At 48.0% G+C, this 19,584-nt stretch overlaps 2 protein-coding genes across 8 annotated transcripts in view; one reads left to right on the forward strand and one right to left on the reverse strand.

The window, feature by feature from the left end:
• Nucleotides 1-2,683: 2,683 nt before the first annotated feature.
• Nucleotides 2,684-10,046, forward strand: Snrnp35 (small nuclear ribonucleoprotein U11/U12 subunit 35). Of its 4 annotated transcripts, none has more exons than XM_076922909.1 (3): nucleotides 2,728-2,821; nucleotides 4,424-4,510; nucleotides 7,098-10,046. In XM_076922909.1, exon 3 carries the CDS (start codon nucleotides 7,101-7,103, stop codon nucleotides 7,833-7,835), a length of 735 nt encoding a protein of 244 aa, XP_076779024.1. In that variant the 5' UTR covers nucleotides 2,728-2,821; nucleotides 4,424-4,510; nucleotides 7,098-7,100; the 3' UTR covers nucleotides 7,836-10,046. The 4 variants fall into 4 exon arrangements, with proteins under 4 accessions (XP_076779022.1, XP_076779024.1, XP_076779025.1 ...); XM_076922910.1 differs by having other exon boundaries at nucleotides 2,735-2,821; nucleotides 4,349-4,510; XM_076922907.1 differs by lacking the exon at nucleotides 4,424-4,510 and having other exon boundaries at nucleotides 2,684-2,821.
• Rilpl1 (Rab interacting lysosomal protein like 1) overlaps nucleotides 9,546-19,584 on the reverse strand; it is a 36,376-nt gene continuing 26,337 nt past the window's right edge. Inside the window, exons 6-8 of one of the 4 annotated variants that reach the window (XM_076922897.1) lie at nucleotides 18,486-18,578; nucleotides 12,191-12,214; nucleotides 9,546-10,304 (exon numbers count right to left, since the gene is read on the reverse strand). In XM_076922897.1, the coding sequence (XP_076779012.1) occupies nucleotides 10,160-10,304; nucleotides 12,191-12,214; nucleotides 18,486-18,578 (262 nt within the window). In that variant the 3' untranslated portion in view covers nucleotides 9,546-10,159. Of the gene's footprint in view, nucleotides 10,305-12,190; nucleotides 12,215-12,464; nucleotides 12,553-18,485; nucleotides 18,579-19,584 lie in introns of those variants that run through there. The other 3 variants (XM_076922900.1, XM_076922901.1, XM_076922899.1) reach the window with 3 other exon arrangements.

The following is a 19,584-nucleotide window of genomic DNA, read 5'->3' on the forward strand; positions in this document are numbered from 1 at the left end:
ATTTATGCTGGAAAGCAACTAGGGTTCTGAAGCAGTCCTAGACTAAGGAGTTCATCTTTAGTTAAACTCTTAGGGGAAGGAGCTGGACATCGTGTGAGGAAGAGCGGTGTCTCGGATGCTTGTTTTGAATCTCTGTGCATCAGTAGGAACTGAGGTTTTGTTTGTTTGAAGACAGGAGTTTTTGGTCTGTCCTAGAACTCACTCTATAGACCAGGCTGGTTTTGAACTCAGGGATCTGGAGATCCACTTGCCTCGGTCTCCCTAGTGATGGGATCAAAGGATTGTGCCACCATGTTCCTCAACTGTTTTGCTTTTAAATCTCTGTGATCTGTTTATTTATGGGAGGAGCCTAAAGGGGATTATGGGAAGGGACTCTAGCTCCCCACCCTATTGGCCATCCGCTCTGCTCTACCACTGGCATAGAACGTTCCTTTCCTTAAGGAACTGTGGGGTGAGTGAAATAGGTTTTACCTCAGGGAATGTGAGGCTCTTGCTGAGTGTGAGACCCACAGAAAGATCAAACCTGGCGTCTTGGTGCACAGCTGTAATCCCAGAACTCCAGGCGCGGAAACAATGGGCCAATCGGTGAGAACTCCAGGAGCAGAAACATTGGGCCAATCTGTGATGTATAGTTAAGAATTAGTCTCTAGCCGGGCAGTGGTGGCGCACGCCTTTAATCCCAGCACTTGGGAGGCAGAGGCAGGCGGATTTCTGAGTTCGAGGCCAGCCTGGTCTACCAAGTGAGTTCCAGGACAGCCAAGGCTATACAGAGAAACCCTGTCTCAAAAAACCAAAAAAAAAAAAAAGAGTCTCGCCGGGCGGTGGTGGCACACACCTTTAATCCCAGCACTTGGGAGGCAGAGGCAGGTAGATCTCTAAGTTCGAGGTCAGCCTGGTCTACAGAGTGAGTTCCAGGACAGCCAGGGCTACACAGAGAAACCCTGTCTCAATAACAAAACAATAAGGAGAGAAAATATAGCCAGCTCTGGTAGTACTCCCAGTAATCTCAGCACTCAAAAATGCCAGCCTGGGCTACATGAGAACCTATCTCAAACAACTGCAACAGAGAAATTTGGGCTGGAGAAATTTCTCAATGGCTCATTGTAGACATTGGGCCCTACTTTTTCCTCCCAGTCCCATAAGACTCAGGCTAGAAATATACTTACAAATACATGGGCCATATTGCTAGGCTCTCTGGCTAGAATCATAATGTAAGTTAAGCCATTTATTTTAATCTATATTCTGCCATGTGGTTGGTTACCTGTGCTCAGGTACCATGCTTCCGTCTTGTCACATCTTCCCAGTGAATCTTCCACCTGGCTTAGATGCCCAGCCTACCAACATCCGGAGTGGTCTCCGTGTTCATTGAGATTCCATGTCTTAAATCATATAAAGAGGAAGAATCAAGACCATTCCTAACATCAACCAGGTATGGGGGAACACTTGGGAGGCAAAGCCAGTAGGATCTCTGTGAATTTGAGGTCTACTCACTGAGTTCCAGGACAGCCAAGGACTACATAGAGACCCTGTCTCAAAAAGCAAACCAAAAATAACAGCAAAGTGGAATAAGATAGCAAAAGACAACCAAGCAAGTCCACCCGCGGCTTCTCCAAGTGCACATATACATTAATTAATCAATTTTTAAGCAATTAAAAATTTAAAATTTAACGATGATAACAGTCATTAATTTAAAAAGTCCAGATTTTAAAATCTAAAGACAAGACAGGGAAAAAAAAAGCCTATGTGGTTACATATATTTGTATAATGAATAGGTCTTTTCAGTTCAGTTGTGTTTGTGTTATTTTCATTTTTCAATAGGGTTTCTCTGTGTAGCTCTGGCTATCCTGGAACTCACTTTGTAGACCAGGCTGGCCTCAAACTCAGACATCCTCCTTCCTCTGCCTCTCCAGTGCTGGGATTAAAGGTGTGTGCCACCACCGCCCAGTTAGTTTATTCTTGTTTTACATATTTCTGTGTTTTGCCTGCAGGACACATGTTTGCAGTGCCCCAGGAGGCCAGAAGTCATCAGATCCTCTGAAACCGAAGTTACAGACTGCTGTCAATAACTGTGCTGGGTGCTGGGAGCCGAATCGGGTCTCTGGAAGAGCAGCCAGGGCTCTCAATCCCTGAACCATCCCTCCAGTTTGTTCTTTGAGACTGGGTGTCATTGTGTAGCCTGTAACTGGCAATACTCCTGCCTCAAACTCTCAAATGCTGAGATTACAGGCGTACCCACCTCTCCCAACACTAAAAGTAAAGTTACTAAATCTAGAGATTAGTAAACCTGTGGGAACTATACGAAAAACTTTTCTTCAACATCACCGGATTTTCTAGGAACGAATTCAATAAAACCAGATTCGCAGGGTAAACTGGTTTTAGAAAACAAACTGTACATTCGGTGGTCTATCAACTATCAATTTAAGTTTTTGTCATGTAAAAACAAATAAACAAAAACAGATCTCCTTATTTTCAAAATATACATTTTTGTATGTTGACTGTATATAGTCAATTTATTTAAGAAATCCAAAAGACGGAAGGTCCCACGCCTTTAATCCCAGGAAATCAGGATTCTCTGCGTTCGAGGCCAGCCTGTTAGACAAAGTGAGTTCTAGGAGAGCTGGAGTTACGTAAAGAAACCTTGTCTCTGACAGCACATTTCCCCCACCCAACCCTGCCATACATTGGTCAACAACCGTGGCGAATCTGCTGCTGCCAATAAAGAGTTCCAGTCGAGGTCGGCGTAAGGAATCTGCAGTCTCCAGCAAACGGGCGGGAGAAACGGCTTTCGTCTCGGTGCGGAAAGAACCCAAAATTTGCTGAGGTGAGTGGAAGCTCGGAGGGAGCAGGGGCAACGTGAGAAGGCGGAGAGAGTCGCCCATCAGACTTGGCGGGGCGCCACGTCTGCGCGTGGCCGACGCCATGTTGAGGCCTGGCAAAGGCGGAGGCCGGGCAGTGGGAGTGGGAAGGCGGCCCGCGTGAGGGGCGGGGGAGCAGCCTTGGCCCGGCGTAGCTGGAACCTGGGTACCCAGAAACCGGCTTCACACCGACCGTTCCTCTTTGGCTTCCTCGGCGCCACTGCGCATGCCTGGGATGGGATTGTTTGCCAGTGGCTGTTTTAACTTTGGTTTTCCGAAGGTGAGGACTTTCTCTCTCTTTTTTTTTTTTTTTTTTTTTTTTTTTTTTTTTTTTGAGACAGGGTTTCTCTGTATAGCCCTGGCTGTCCTGGAACTCACTCTGTAGACCAGGCTGGCCTCGAACTCAGAAATCCGCCTGCCTCTGCCTCCCAAGTGCTGGGATTAAAGGCGTGCGCCACCACCGCCCGGCTCTCTCTCTCTTTTTTTAAAACGGGTATATCACATGTCCTAAGCTGGTCTCTAACTCACTAGGTAATCAAGGTCGGGATTACAGACATGCCACCAACAAACGGAGCTATAAGGACAAGTTTTGTGGAGGGAAGGGGGCAGTGCTAGCGCATGCCTTTAATCTCGGCCCTTGGGAGGCAGAAGCAGATGGATCTCTGAGTTCAAGGCCAGCCTTCTCTACAGAGCCAGTTCCTGGGCTTCAGGGAGAAGTCCAGTCTTCAAAAGAAAACAAATGAACTTAAAGAAAAGAAAAAGGGGAGGGGGGAGTTCTGAAGTGCTCAGCGGTTAAGAGCACTGACTGCTCTTCCAGAGGTCCCTAGTTCAATTCCCAACCACATGGTGGCTCGCTACCATCTGTCATGGGATATGATGCCCTCTTCTGGTGTGTTTGTGTATTCACATACATAAAATAAGTAAATCTTGAAAAGAAAAAGATCCGCCCACATCCCAAGAAAACTTGATGGATTGGTTGGTACTTAAACTGAGGAGGTAGAGGCAGGATGATCAAAAGTTGAGAATTCTTGACTACAGGTACGGCAGCCCATAAAGCTGAATTAATAGCCCTACAGCTAGGCCAAGAAAAAAGACTCAGTATCTACATGGACAGGTGGTATGCTTTTGCAACCTTGTGTGTTCATGGGCCACCTACAAGGAAAGAGGGCTTCTCAGCTCACAAGGAAAAACTGTCAAAAATAAGTAGGTGATCCTAAGCTGTAACAAGCTACTGGAGAAAATAGCAGTCATACTACCCTGGACACCAAAAGGGAGAGAGAACCATCCCTAGAGGAAACACCTGGGATTGGGCCTGGAGGCAGCCAGGGACTGGATGTGATAGGAAAAGAGGGAGACTAAATAGCTTCCCTCACTTTAAAAACCTTTGCAATCATAGACTATGGACCCTTACCATAGGAGCCAGCAACTCTTGCTCCCTAATGCAACTTGGTTTGCATGCACCTTGAATGGAACCCCTTAACATCCATCCACAGGTACTCCAAAATTCCAGCTTGTGTGTTTTGGTTACCCTGTTCCCTCTATTACCTTTCTGTGATGGCTATTCCTAGTTGTCAACCTGACTACATCTGGAATGAACTAGAATCCAGAAATGGAAGACACACCTATGATCCAGATCTTGAGGCTGGAAGACACAGGTTTGTGGCCTGGATTTTGGATTTTGACATGGAAATCTTTTTTTTTTTTTTTTACTCAAGACAGGGTTTCTCTGTGAAGTCCTGGCTGTCCTGGAACTCACTCTGTAGACCAGGCTGGCCTCGAACTCAGAAATCCATCTGCCTCCCAAGTGATGGGATTAAAGGCGTGTGCCACCACCACATGGAACTCTTAAGGCATAGTGGCCATGAAAAGCTGGGGCCCAGGCAAGGTAGTACATGTCTTTAATCCCAGGAAGCTGAGGCAAGCAGATCTGAGTTTAAGGTCAGCCTGGGACAAAGCAAGTCCCAGGTCCGCGTGTGGTGGTACACACCTTTAAAACTGGGCCATACCTGCTGGAGGCCTACATAAGGACACTAGAAGAAGGAAGATTCACTCTTTTTCGCCTGCTTTCACTTACCTGGCAGCACACCTGTTGGAACGTACTTCTAGTTTATATAGAAGACCAGCTAAAACAACTAGCCTCTTGAGACTGAGCAACTACTAGATTCTTGGACTTCCCATTGTTGGGTTAGATGGACTATGGTTATTACAATAATTTCCCTTAATATATAGAGACATTCCATAAGTTCTGTAACTCTAGAGAACCCTGACTAATAATACACTTTCTATCTATATGGAGATGGCTCTGGGTCATCACAGGAAAAAAAAATGAGATTTTGGCACCTCAGTATCTTATTACAATGCTAGTGGGGTCTGGCATAGCTGTGGGAATTGGTACTGATGCTGTAGCCTGAGTCAAAGCAGCTCAGACTCTTCAGGCCTTAAACAACCTTGATGTAGACCTAGCTCAATTAGAAAAGTTACCCATCACTTAGAGCAGTTATTAGACTCATTTGCTGAAGTAGTACTAGAAAAGAGAAGGGGGTTAGACTTACTCTTCCTGGAACAGGGAGGACTCTGCCAAGCCCTAGGAGAACAGTGCTGTTTCTATACCTACTTAGGTATTAACAGAAACAGTTTGGCCATGCACTAGAGATTGGGGGTGGGGGTGGGGTTGGTAAACTCAGACCACAGAATCAAAACTGGTATGAATCATTATTTTCCTGGTCCACCAGGCTGACTTACACTGACATCACATTGGTAGGACCAGTCTTGTATTGCTAACTGTCCTCACCTGTGGACCTTGTGTGGTAAGTGCGCTTGTCAAATTTGTGTGAGGACTCATCTTCACAGTGCAGCTTTTGGTCTTACTGTCTCAATCTGAACATCTCAACCCAGTCACCCAGGAGATGGGCCTATGATTCAGCTCATGGTATGATTTCAAGGGGAGTGAGAGGACAACATGAACTTCCTGTTAGGACCAGGCCTGACTTCAAAGGAAAGTCATCTGTTCCAGGAACTGACCATAACCCCCCCCCCCCCCCCAAGTGATCAATCGCAAGAACTAGGCCATAAGTCATCAGCTCCAGGAACAAGGCCATAAAATGCCCCATCCAAAGAACAGCCTGAAGATAACCATAAGGATAGGGAAATAATCTTACCTCAGGATGGGCCATCTGCGCTGAGCAGCCTTATATGGTTTTGGTATCTCAGCCCGTGGTTAAATGCTCATGACACAGGAATGCTGTCCACTGATACCTGGACACAAGCTAGTCAAAAACCGACCCATCCTTGGCACCTACCAGTGAAGTTTTAGATGAACTAATCCTAGCTAAAATCCCCCTAGTTCCCTATACAAAGAATGGTGTGCCTTTGTAAGTGGCTGACCCCTACACGCAGGCTTCTTGCTTTCTTGGAATAAAAACACTCTTGCCAACTGCATTTCTGAGTGGTGGTCTCTGTGAGATGCTTTCAGACTTCACAGTCTGCACATTTGTATGTGTACCATGCACATGCCTGTGTTCACAGAGGCCAGAAGAGGGCTTCAGATCCCCTGGGCCGGAGTAATTGACAGTTGTGAGCCATCCATGTGGGTGGTGGGAATCATACCTGGATCCTCTGCAGGGGCAACCAGTTCTCTTAACTAATGAGCCATCTTTCCAGCCCCAGCTCTTTGGTTTCTGAGACAGGTAGCCTAGACTGGCCTCAAACTTGTGGCAATTCTCCTGCCTCCTGAGTGCTGGGTCTACATGTACACATTAGCATGGCCAGGAATAAATACCATTTTAGGGAGATAGATATTAGGAAAGGAGTTGTCTGCAGTGTTTCTCGCACTCCTGGTTGTAAACAGCAGATTCCAGCATTGGCTCTACAGGGTTAGTGGGCAAAGAAAAGGGTGTCTGAATTAATTACCATGTGTCAATATGAATGAGCTACAGCAGGGCTCAGGCATTCACATGTCCAGCATGAATCGGGCATCACCCTGTTGGGAGCTGTGAAGAAAGTCTCTGGTCTGTAGCCCACTGCCCTCAATATGAGCAGTGAAGTTCTTTGGTGGCACATGTCTGTAATGTCAGCACTCAGGGTGAGGCAGGAGGATTTGAAGTTCAGAGCCAGCTTAGGGCTCCAAAGGAGATCCTACATAGTGAAACACACCCTCCACAATGGGGTGAATGGCACTGCTTTCCAGAGCTGTGGAGATGATGGAGAAGCGTGGGTGCCTTATAACTTCCTGTTATGTTCCAGAGCATGAGTGACTGGATGCCCATCGCCAAGGAATATGACCCGCTTAAAGCTGGCAGCATCGATGGGACAGATGAAGACCCACATGACCGAGCTGTGTGGAGGGCCATGCTGGCCCGCTATGTCCCAAACAAAGGAGTCACCGGAGACCCCCTCCTTACCCTGTTTGTGGCACGACTGAACTTGCAGACCAAAGAGGAGAAGTTAAAGGAAGTCTTCTCCCGGTATGGTGACATCCGGCGGCTGCGGCTGGTTCGGGACCTGGTGACAGGCTTCTCCAAGGGCTACGCCTTCATTGAGTACAAGGAGGAGAGGGCCCTGCTGAAGGCCTACAGAGATGCTGATGGGCTGGTCATCGACCAGCATGAGATATTCGTGGACTATGAGCTAGAGAGGACCCTCCGTGGCTGGATCCCTCGGCGGCTGGGTGGTGGATTGGGTGGAAAAAAAGAATCTGGGCAACTGAGGTTCGGTGGCCGAGATCGGCCTTTCCGAAAACCCATTAACTTGCCAGTTGTCAAGAATGAGCCGCACAGAGAAGGGAAGAGGGAAAGGAGGGAGCGATCTCGATCTAGGGACAGACACTGGGACCCCAGGCCCAGGGAACGGGACCATGATAGGGGCCGAGAGAAGCACTGGCAAGAGAGGGCCAGGGTGTGGCCTGAGAATGATTGGGAAAGAGAGAGGGAGTTCAGGGAGGAGAGGGTCAAACCCAGGGACAAGAGGGATAGAAGTAAGTAGAGCCAGCAGCGGGCAGCAGAGGCCACCCAGAGGGTCGGGGCTGAAGCCACCAGGCCTCCATGAGGAAGCAGTTCCTTTTACAGTACTGGGGATTTAACTGGAGAGTGCGGCATGCCAGGCAAGTGCTTCAACCACAGCCACATAGGATGAGAGGGAGAAACAGTTGTATGAGAAGTCACCGGCTCATGTGGAAATGGAAAAGTTTTCACATGCTGTCATCCAACTTGGGAGTCGGAGACAGGAGTATGGAAAGAGGGGTAATAAAGAACCTATCTTCACTTTCTCACACCCTTTGAGATGGGGTTGAATGTATGGCAGAGGGGATAGTGGTTTAAAACTCTTTAGTAACCTGGTGTGATAGCACACCTGTCATCCTAGCACTGGGCAGGCAGAGGCAGGAGAATTGCAAGTTTAAAGCCAGTTTAGGGTACAAAATAAGACTCTGTCTCGATAGCCTATGAGAGTTAGTTATGCTGACACTGACTCCTGAGATACATGGTCCTTTTCATTTTCATGTATGGAGCCCCAGGGCTTGCTGAATTGAAAGAAAGGAGCCTAGAAAGGCCAAATCCGAGGAGACTGTTCCAGCTCTTAGTAACCAGACAGCAGGTTGAGCATCTGGGTCATCGGGCAGCTACTGTCAAGTCTGGGTAACCCGCTCCCTGAAAAAATGCTGACTGCCAGCCTTCTTCCCCAACTGGCATTTAAAATGAAGCACAGTCTTGCAGGGCTGTGATCTGTAGCCGACTCTGAGCTCTTCTAAGATAAACCTAGGCAATAGTGGTGCATGCAGAGGCAGGTGGAGCTCTGTGTTTGAGGCCAGCCTGGTCTACAGAGTAAGTTCCGGGACAGCCAAAGCTGCTCAGTGAGACTCTGTCTCAGCAGGAATGAGATAAAAGAAAGGGAGGAAGGAGAGGCTACCTGGACCTAGTTTGAAGGGCTGGTGTGCCCTGTTTCTGACTATCTAGATTTGGGTTTGCTGAACAGCTGGTTTCTGTGAACTTGAAATCAACTAAAGACTCTCAAGACTTTAAAAATAAAATAGCATTTAGCTGGGCTCAGTGAGGCACACCTTTAATCCCAGCACTTGGGAAGCAGACAGGCAAAGTTTGATCTATGTGGAATTCTAGGCTGTTTCATTCAGTAAACATACTGCCATTGGAAAGCTAGTAAGATGGCTCAGAGCATAAAAGTCTATTACTACTTGGGACTGGAGAGAAAGCTCAGCATTTAAGAGCACTTGATGTTCTTGGAGACAACCTGGGTTCTATTCTCAGTACATTAGTGGCTTAAAAACCTCTAATTCCAGTTTCAGGAGATCCTATACCCTTTTCTGGCTTCATGTACGTGCACATGTGCACACACACACACACACACACAGAGGCACTCATAAACACTAAAATCCAATCTTTTTTTAAGAAGGTCACACAACCCTGACCTTAGGTCCCCAGAACCCTTGTTTGATATAATCAGTGTATGACCTCCACATGAGCACCACACCACACACATCACACAACAGTCAGCTTGGCATGTGGTCTCCAAGCCCCTGCCTACCCAGTGCCCTTCCACCCACACATCTGACATCCTCATCCGCCACAGCACCCAATCCACTTGAAAGCATTGTCGTCTTTGCACAAGACACAGCATTTCACCCGAGGAACACGAGAAGAAAGATGATGGCAGGAAAGGAAAAGGCACACAGGAAACAAGTTGGATGTCTCATCCAAACAACTTTTGTTTGGTTAGTACTGTGTAGCTCACAGCAGATTCCAAGGCACACCATCTCGGACAGGCTGCCTGATAGCTTTATCGGGAACAAAGTGTGACAGTGACAATCCCAAGGTTGTTTCTAGCGGGTGGCTAGAAGGACTGCATGACTTTCTGTTGTGTCCCAGCCAAACTGGGTAGCCCGTCCTATGACTAGAGGCTCCACCTGTCCGATTCACACTTCCTGTATAGCCTGCTACCTCCAGGGCAACTTCATAATATAAAACATTGCTTCTCACTGACAAAGGCCATTAGAAAACAAAATGAAAACTAGGAGTCAAACAGCTAGGATAGTGGCAATGTGTTCAGCTTAAGAAGCTTGTTAAGTAAAATTAATGCAGTCTGGTTTCATATCCTCATCTTATTAAATATAGGTCCTAAGGGGTCTGAGACATTGAGTATAAACTGGGGAGCCCTGCAGATAAATAAAACACTTTTTTAGAATTTGGCATCAGTTTTCATCATCTGTCCTCAAAGCAGACAGTTCGTTTGAGGAGTTGATGTTGAGGCAGCCCACCACCTGGGGCGGGTGGCAGGGAGTCCAGCAGGAGGTACAGTCACAGGTGCTGCAGGGCTTCCTGTCCTTGCTCTGTGTACCCGTCATCTCGGTGGGTAATTGCCCACTGGCCAAAGGACTCGTGGATGTGTGTGGGTCTCTGCGTGTTGGCCAGGCGCTTCTTGTCCCGGGAGAAAAAGCTAAACCTTTTGGAAAGGAACAAGAAAAAGATGGCCATTAGTGCTTGTTCTCTGCTGTCCTATCGACACCCCTCCCCCCTTCTTTCAGTGCCAGGACACACAGGAGCAGGTCCATTCTCGGTACAGGGGATGCGGTCAGCAGAATTCTAGAAAGCACTGGGGCTTCTGTGTTTCATTTAGTCTCAGAACCTTAGCGATCACAAAGAGTGAGCAGTCTGCATGTATGTGATGGGGGTTGGGGCACTTCCACCTGGCCATTAGTAGGGAACTTCTCCTGTAATTACTAAAGAAAAGAAATCAACACAACTCAGGTGTTCACAAGGGCCAGGCGAGCACTCTCTGGCTCAGCTACACCACTCAAGAATTTGTTTTTTTTTTTTTCTTCCTCTCATATTTAGAGATAAGGTTTTCAATAGTTCACCTTGGCCTCCAAACTCATTACATAGCAGAAGACAACCTTGAACTAAGAAGCCTCCTGTCTCTCCTTCCCAATTGCTGGGATTGTAAGCATCAATCACCATACCCAGTTTATGATATGCTGGGTCAAACCCAGGGCCCTGTCCACGCTAGGCAAGCACCCCAGTCCCCGCCTAGGAATTTCCTTAATGAGCTTAATGACTCTTTGGAAGAACATGAACATTATGGGGAAGATGATTCTGAGGCAAATCCACTCCTAATATCCATTCATTCATTCATTCATTGATGTGTATGTATGAGTCTGTGGGCAGTCAAGTGACATGGCTCCTGTATGGGGGTGAGTGGACAGAGAGTGGCAGGTCAGTTCTTGTCTTCCACTGTGTGGGTCCCAGGAGTTGAACTCAGGTTCTCAGCCTTGGTGGCAAGGGCCTTAATCCACTGATCCACTGAGCCGTCTTGCCAGCCCTCAAAATCACATGTGCTAGGTAAGTGTACTGCCACTGAATCACAATTCCAACCCTTCCATCATTTTAAATAAGCTAAGTGTGTGTGTGTGTGTGTGTGTGTGTGTGTGTGTGTGTGTAAGACAACTTGTGAAACTGGCTCTCTTCTTCCACTCCATTTTAGGTATCAGGCCTAGCTGCATCTGTGTTTTCTCGACCAGCCATCTCTCCAAACTCCCAACCCTTTAATACTAATCTTAGAAGGTTTTACCAAGTCGCCCAGACTGGCTTTTAACTTGTGGATCTTCCTGCCTCAACCTCAAGTGGTCATGCTAGGCAGCAAGCACCTTTGGCTGCTAAGCCACCCCACAAGTCCCCTAACTTTGTTTTGAGACAGGGTCTTATTCACTTCTGCTATTGCCAGCCCCTCTTCTCCTGTCCCTCTGTAGGAGAGCTGGGCTGACAGACGCGTGCTCCTGATTCTGACTTTACATGGGACCTGGGCTCTGAACTCATGTCTTCATGTTTGCTCGGCAATAACTTTACCACCCGAGCCAACTCCCCAGTCCCAGGGCGTTTTGTTACAATCACGTGTAGTAAAGAGGAATTTACTCTTCTGGGATGCTACTGGAGCTACACTGCTTTTCTAGCAGGAATAGGATGTTCTTTCATCCTCAAGCCAAGTTCACCTGGGAAAATTCTCCAATGCTTTGAAGGGCCAGTGCAAGCGGGCGAGTGAAGGTGAGGGTCCGTGTTCAGTAGGAGAGGGGCTCTTTCCAACACAGAGCAGCCATGGAGTTAGCTAAGCCCAAACCACTTCAGCCTCCTCCTCCTCCCCGCTAGGTCTCAGGCACCTGCTACTTCCCACTTAGAGGGAAGGCAGACACCAGCTCCCCACACTCCCCAGCCACCACCCTTTTCTGCACAAAACCAAACAGCTGCCAAGACAAAGCTGTTTAGGAAGCTTCAGGCACGGTGACTGGAAAAGCAGTTAGTGACACTCCCGAATCCCGGAGGGCATAGATTACTGACCCGTCACTTAAAGGACCTTCTTTACTGGATCATGGACAAGGTGGTTTTTAGAGCGAAAACAGAAGAGACAAAAAGAATTATCGGTGACATTCTGGGCTGCACTTGTGGAGGTCAAGAGCAGCCATGGCAATCACACTCCATACACACTTGAGATGCCAACGAGCAGGTGACTGCCATGCAATTGAGGTGCCAGAAGGGAAAGACTGGCAGCAGCCATTCTAAAGGCACAGCAAAAACCCCCCAAAACAAAACCCCAAACACAGACAGTGCCTACGAGGGACACGAGTCTTCTGACAGGCTGCAGCGTGGGGTCATCAAGGATCAATCCAGCTGCCACCATGGGCATGACGGCTGTAAAGAGCCTGCTTCCAGAAGCAGATAGAGAAGATAAAAAGAGGTCGGCGTGACCAAGAACCCCACTCCACCCAAAAGACCCCACTAAGAGCTGCACCTATGGTCTGTGTGATGGGCTGAGTCATGTTCCCCCACATTCTTCAGTATGTGACACCTGAAGACACAGGACCTTGCTGGAGAACAACACTGTGGAGGAGGGGCCCTATCTCAAAAGGACTGATGACCTTGTATATGGGGAGAAATCTGGACACAGATGTGTACAGAGGCAGAGATGGAGTGATGTTTGTGTAGGCTAAGGAAGGCCAAAGTTCACTTACCTTAAGAGGACAAGCAACCTAGGTTAGACTCTTTTAAGGACCAATCATACTGACAGGAACCTTGTGTCTGTCTGTCTATCTCTGTCTCTGTCTCTCTCTCTCTTGGTTTTTGCCACAGGGTTTCTCTGTGAAGCTCTGGCTGGTCTTGAACTCACAGAGATACATCTGCCTCTCCCTCCTGAGTGCTGGGATTAAAGGTGCTGGTGAGTCTTTATCCTAAGCTGTCCCCACACTCACTATGTAACTAAGGCTAGCTTAAACTCCTGATCCTTCTGCCTCTACTTCCCCCTGGGGCTGAGATAACCAGGCATGCACGCCATACCTGATCTTAAGCATCAGTCACAAACTCAACTACCCTAGGGTCATCACCAGCACTTACGACACACTCTCATGGTCTCCAGGGAAGTTTGCCATGTCCCTCCCTGTGTTTACACTATCTTAGTGCCCATCACAGCTGATCGGGGAACCACATCCCACCCCGAAGGCCAGTCACACTGACACTGAGAAGGGAGGGCTTGGTTTTTTCTGCTAGCTGCTGGGCACCAGAGGCTTTGGGGGCTCCAAGCCACACTACTTTGCACCCACCTTTTCCAGGAGACACACTCAGAGCTCTCACCCCTCAAATACTGTCACTGCAAGTCAGGCAACCTCAGATTCCATACAGACATCTGCTTAGAGGGCGGTCTGCCCACCTACAAATACAGGAGCCACACTGATGGCAAGAGTTCCTGAGTTACCTATAACATACTAGCCAGATGATCCCTTTCTATTGCTTCTGCACAAGCCCAACCTCTAGAGCCATAATAGAAATGAAGTTATTCTTTTTTTGTTTTGTTTTGTTTTTTCGAGACAGGGTTTCTCTGTATAGCCCTGGCTGTCCTGGAACTCACTCTGTAGCCCAGGCTGGCCTTGAACTCAGACATCTAACTGTGTCTGCCTCCCAAGTGCTGGGATTAAAGTCATGCGCCACCACTGCCGGCAAGATATTCTTTTGTTTTATATGTATATTTAATTTTATGTTCATTGGTATTTTGCCTACATGTATGTCTGTGTGAGGCCCAGCAACTGGAGTTACAAACAGGTGTGAGCCACCATGTGGATGCTGGGAATTGAACTCAGGACCTCTGGAAAAGCAGCCAGTGCTCTCAACTGCTGAGCCATCTCCCCTCAGTTCCAAAGTGAAGACATTCTAAAGAGACACTTAAGCCTCTCACTATGACCATCAGACTCTTAAAACAAGGGACTCCGAGGATTTCCCCAGGAAGAGAATACTTGTTTCCAGAGTTACAAAGCTGACCACCTTACAGGGCGAAACAGAAGCACAGGATGGGCCAGTGATATGGAGGGACTGCACCTTGACCAGGACTGCTTAGATGTGCCTTCTACTTAAACTTTACCCTGACGTCAGGCCCTTGAAGATGTGTGTTTGTGTATCTGACTGTCTCTCTGTGTGTGTGTGTTTGTATCTCTTCTCAATGTGGCCACATTGAATACATTGAATAAATCTCCTTTTTCTGGTTTTCATTATTAATTTGGCTCTTATAATTGATTTACTGAATCAATTATAAGGTTCTGGTGGCTGAATCTGGCTTGGAGCACAGACTCTGCCCCACCCCCAACCCCCACAATTCAGTAAGAGAGGAACAGTCATTCCCAGGACATGGTTTTAATGCCTCTGTCTCTGCTGGGTATTTTTGGACGGTTCAAACCAAATGAAGTGCTAACTCCTGGCATTTCATGGGTGGCTTCGAAGAAACTATTCCTGGCTGAGGAGGGGCGTGGGACAGAACACATTGTGGTCCTTAACTGTTGCAGACAGAGGCGGAGCCTCTCCAAGGCCAGGCTTTCCGGTCCCTAAGGCCAGCTACTGCCTTCCTGTCTCCCTCCAGACTACCCCCTCTTGGCTCTGCCCATTGGAAAGCCATCCTGTGCATATGTGAAACCAACTCAGAAGTAGAGACTACACAAAAGGGACACTAGTGTTTTTAGGTTTACTGGGGACAAAGCTGGAGTCACTTGAGGCTCTCTTGTGACCTCCCTGGGCTGTGCCAACCTGTCCTCTCCGGCCAGTGACCTCGTAGTCACAAGCTATTCTTGGACCATCTTCAGACTCACTGTTTTGACTGGCAGTGGGAGGTTCTGGTTCCCTTGTGCCCCGTTCAGAAATGTCAAGTCTGACAACTTGGGCCCAGGGTGCATTTGAGTGATAAGGGACATGGGCAGCCAGCCAGTAGCGGACATAGGGATGTGAGAGAGGAAGGGAGAGGGAGGGAGGGAGTTTGTATGGACAAAAGACCCAGTTCAGAGGCCCAGCTCTGAGTCTTCCCAATTGCACAGATTTGAATTACGTCTGTAGCATCTCCAGGCCTCAGTTTCCTTATCTGAGATATGGGGATAATTATCCTAGCTCCAGGACTCAGACCCAACACAAGTGGTAACCTGCTTCAACTATTCCTGGTGGTTCTTTACTAACTGTTGTGACAGAGGTGAGCTAGGAGCAGGGACCCAGAGATGCAGGTCAAACACAGTCCAAATGTGAGGACAAAGGGGACAGACAAGAGTGGGCAATACCGAGAGGAAGGGCTCTAGCGGAGCCCACTAATGAAAGCTGTCACAGGCCACTGATCTCAGTCAGCAGGCGAGGAGGACAAAGGCTATCAGTGTTGTCTCTGTGCTGGTCAAAAGCCTTTTGTGCCCGATGGCTGTTCCTGTCACCCCATAAGAAACTGGCCGCTTCAGAACTGGCCACCTGGGCGGGCAGTGTGTACAGGAGGTGTGGCCCTGCTCTGTCTCCGTCCCTGCCTCTCTGGAGCTTATAACCCTGTCAGACTCAGAGTACCAAGTGTTGCCTAGCAACCGGAGGCAAAGCTAACAGGGAGAGGGGCTCTGGGAAAGGACCTACTTGGAACGGTGTGGTGGATACTGTGGCCTGCTCATGGATTAAAGCAGGGCTACAGCCGGGCAGTGGTAGCGCACGCCTTTAATCCCAGCACTTGGGAGGCAGAGGCAGGTGGATTTCTGAGTTCGAGGCCAGCCTGGTCTACAGAGTGAGTTCCAGGACAGCCAGGGCTACACAGAGAAACCCTGTCTCGAAAAACCAAAAAAAAAAAAAAAAAAAAACCAAACAAACAAAAAAACAAAACAAAAAAGCAGGGCCACTGTCCTCTCCATTTTAGCCCATTTCAGACTGGAAAAAAAAAAAAAACTTAAAAAAGTTATATGCATGTTTCTCTGTGTGTGTGTGTGAGCGTGCACGTGTGCACTGTGATGTGGGGATGTGCCTACAGGTCATTGTGCATATAGACTGACATTGGAAGGGGGTCAGTTCTTCTGTCCACTTCTGTGTGGGTTCTGGGGAATCATACCTAGTAGGTCCACAGGGTTGCTGTCTTTTATCTGCATCTTACTGGCCTCTGTTTTTTCCTCACACTAAGTTCTTCTGGCCTCAGGCTTGAAGTCTCCCCATCCTCATCTTCTGAGCGCTTCATACAGCATTCGCTAACACAATGGGCTGAAAGGCCTGCCGCTTCTTAATTCTTAATTTTTCTCCAGAGCTTCAGATAGGAGAAAAGGTAACCTGCTTTTGTTGTTGTTTTTTTTTTTTTTTAAGACATGGTCCCAATCTATCATCCAGGTGGCTCTCAAAATAGTGGCAGTCCTGCCTCAGCCTCCCAAATGCTGGGATTATGGATGGGAGCTACCACATCAAGCATAAATAGAATACTAAGCTGCTGGTGGCTGCCCCACTGAAGTGCAGGATCATAGTGAGGATGGAGCCGGCCCACAGGAAACCAGGTAAATGGCAGGAGACAGCCACGCCTGAGGCTGGACTAGGCTGGTAACCCTGGAATGAGACTATGCTTTCTCTCCAGTTTTCTTTCTTTCTTTTTAAGATTTATTTATTTATTTATTTATTTATTTATTTATTTATTTAATATTGTGAGTACACTGTTGCTGTCTTCAGACACACAGCAGAAGAGGGCCTCAGATCCCATTACAGATGGTTGTGAGCCACCATGTGGTTCCTGGGGAATTGAACTCAGGACCTCTGGAAGAGCAGTCTGTGCTCTTAACTGTTGAGCCATCTCTCCAGCCCTCTCTCCAGTTTTCTAAGTGGAGTTTTGATGACAGATGGAGAACAAACCCATGGTCAAAACAGGCTGGGACATCAGGGGAAGCTTTTTTGTGTCTCACAAGTATTTACATCTCTCTCAGAAGAACTCCAAAAACCCAGCAGGGACTTAGAACCTGGCTGGCCAGCTTGAAGGGGTGCTGCAGGCAAAAGCCAGCCAGGCACTCCAGAAAGCTGCCTAGCTGTTGGAGGTCCCAGGGCCCCGGAGTGAGCAGGATGCCGCCTCCAAAGGGAGTGGGCCCATTGTTCAAAACAGCCCACATTCCATCTGCTCAGAACCAGGCCAACAACTTCCCAGTGTGGTCACTGAATTTTAAAGGGTAGGGTATATGGGGAACGCCTACTTCCTCTGCTCACCCCCACACATGCTATCTGCTCTTTTTTTCAAGGCTTAGATTGGGTTTAGGGAGGGGCCCAAGACCTCTCACCTAGAAATAGGCAAAAGGCCCAGGTGCAGAGAACCCCTTTCAGGCTGTGATATCCCTGAGAACTCAAGGTGGATGTAGAGAGGGCTTGAGTACAGTATTTGGGGGGTGGGGGGGTGGGGGGGTGGGGTAGGCTACCTCCCTCGGCAGGGACCCTGCTCCTATAGCAGGATGGCCAGTCAAGAGTCTCAGTTGCTTCAAGGGTTCTATACAAATGACAGTCTTCCACATACTAGCACCAAGAGATGCCCTACAAGGGCATCCTGGGAATGGGAGTTGACCCCCCAGCAGGCTCTTGATGGGCCCTACAGATCTTCTAAATTGAACAACATTCCACATATCTATTCTTTTCCAAGAAAAATGTCTGTAAAGTCCCATGAGAACCAAGGAGATCTACAATGTAATCCTCCGGGAGGATTACAGAAACCACACACTTTCTTTTACTTGTGTCTCATAGCAACCAGGGCCTGAGTCTGAATATATATGGCACCGATGTACCAATGTAGACAAAACAGCTCAGGGGATTTATCATCATAGAATCCAAAATGGACAGGATACCGCCCCCCCCCCCCTTTTTTTTTTAAACATAGACTTATGTAGCCCAGGTTGGTCTTAAACTTACATTGTAGCTTAGAATGACCTGGAATTCCTGATTCTACTGTCTCCACCACCTGAGTGCTGGGATTCAAGCATGGGCCACTACACCTAGCTACTTAAAGCTGATGTTTCAAGCACTGAAACACGCATGAGGCTCCCTGCCCTCCAACTTATTCACTGTACTAAGCCCGGCGCCACATCCCATGCACTTGGCACACCCAAGCAAGCTCTGAGCAAAAGCCACAGGCCCCAGCTCCTCCCAGCCTTCCAGGTGCTCCCCAAATCTCTGCACAAGAAGAACCGGCTGTCTAGGCAGGGAGATGACCAAAAGGTGGAGGCGGGCAGGTCCCATGGCATTGAGAGCAGGTTGTCTCAACAGCTGTGGTCAGCAACAAGCCTGAGACAGACCTGGAGCCAGAGGTCGCAGGAACCAAGATGAGCCACGTGTGATGTGGAAGCACAACACTTACAGTCGCTTGATCCCAGACTCAGGCTGGGGGGCCGTCCTCGGGTGTGTGATGGGCGGAGGTTGAGGTATTCTATTCTCCTCTTCTATTTCTTCACTGAAGGCATGCAACCGAGAAATGAAAAAAAAAATTCTGTGAGAACCGGAACATTCCAGAAGCGAATAGAATGGTTTGATAGGGTACAAGATTTCTGGATGGGGACTAAGGTACTTGGGAAGAAGGCAACTGGTGTCTCCATTGTCACACTCTGCCTGGGACTCTAAAATGGTTCTGCCCAGGGGAGCTGGTTCAGGACAGTGACTCAATACCCCCCACTCCTTCCTTTTGTTGTGATGGTGATGGTGTGTATGCATGTCTACAGACATGTATGTGTTCATGTCTGAATGCACATGCATGTGTGTGTGCATGCAGAGGCCCAAGTTGATGGGGATCACCCTTTACCTCTCTCCCATCTTATTCTTTGAGGCAGAGTTTCTCCATCAAACCCTGACCTCTCAGATAAAGATAGTCCCACCAGCCAGCTTGCTCTGGGGATCTCCTAGAATGACCAGCAAGCCACACACCGTCATACCTTTTACACGGCTTCTGAATATTGCCAGCCCACCATCCATCCGTCCCCTCTTGGTTTTGATTTTCTCACACAAGATCTCATGTACCCCAGGTGGGCCTTGAATGTCATACTCAGCAAAAAAGGACAAAAGCTTTCCAATCCTCTGTTCCCACCCCTCCTAATGCTGCAGCCCTTCAGTAAACGTTGTGATGACCTCTAACCACTAAATAATTTCCATTGCCACTTCAGAACTGTGATTTTGCTACTGTTAGGAATATTTTTTTGGAGATAGAGGTTTGCTAAAGTGACCACATGCTACCTGTCACTATAGGTTTTGTTGGTGGTGGTGGTTTTTATTTATTTGTTTGTTTTGTTTTTTCAAGATGGGGTTTCTCAGTCTGGAGAGATGGCTCAGTAGTTAAGAGCACTGGTTAAGAGCTGCTCTTCCAGAGGTCCTGAGTTCAATTCCCAGCAACCACATGGTGGTTCACAACCATCTGTAATGGGATCTGATGTCCTCTTCTGGTGTGTCTGAAGAGAGAAATGGTGTAC

The sequence above is a fragment of the Arvicanthis niloticus genome, chromosome 24 (genome assembly GCF_011762505.2).
Source record: "Arvicanthis niloticus isolate mArvNil1 chromosome 24, mArvNil1.pat.X, whole genome shotgun sequence".
Classification (NCBI taxonomy): Eukaryota; Metazoa; Chordata; class Mammalia; order Rodentia; family Muridae; genus Arvicanthis; species Arvicanthis niloticus.

Excerpts from the sequence above, each read along its gene's own strand:
- Snrnp35 (XM_076922906.1), top strand. The coding sequence starts at position 3,082 with ATGCCTGGGATGGGATTGTTTGCCAGTGGCTGTTTTAACTTTGGTTTT. Across the intron at positions 3,136-7,097 it reads TTAACTTTGGTTTTCCGAAG|AGCATGAGTGACTGGATGCC; the intron begins GTGAGGACTTTC and ends GTTATGTTCCAG.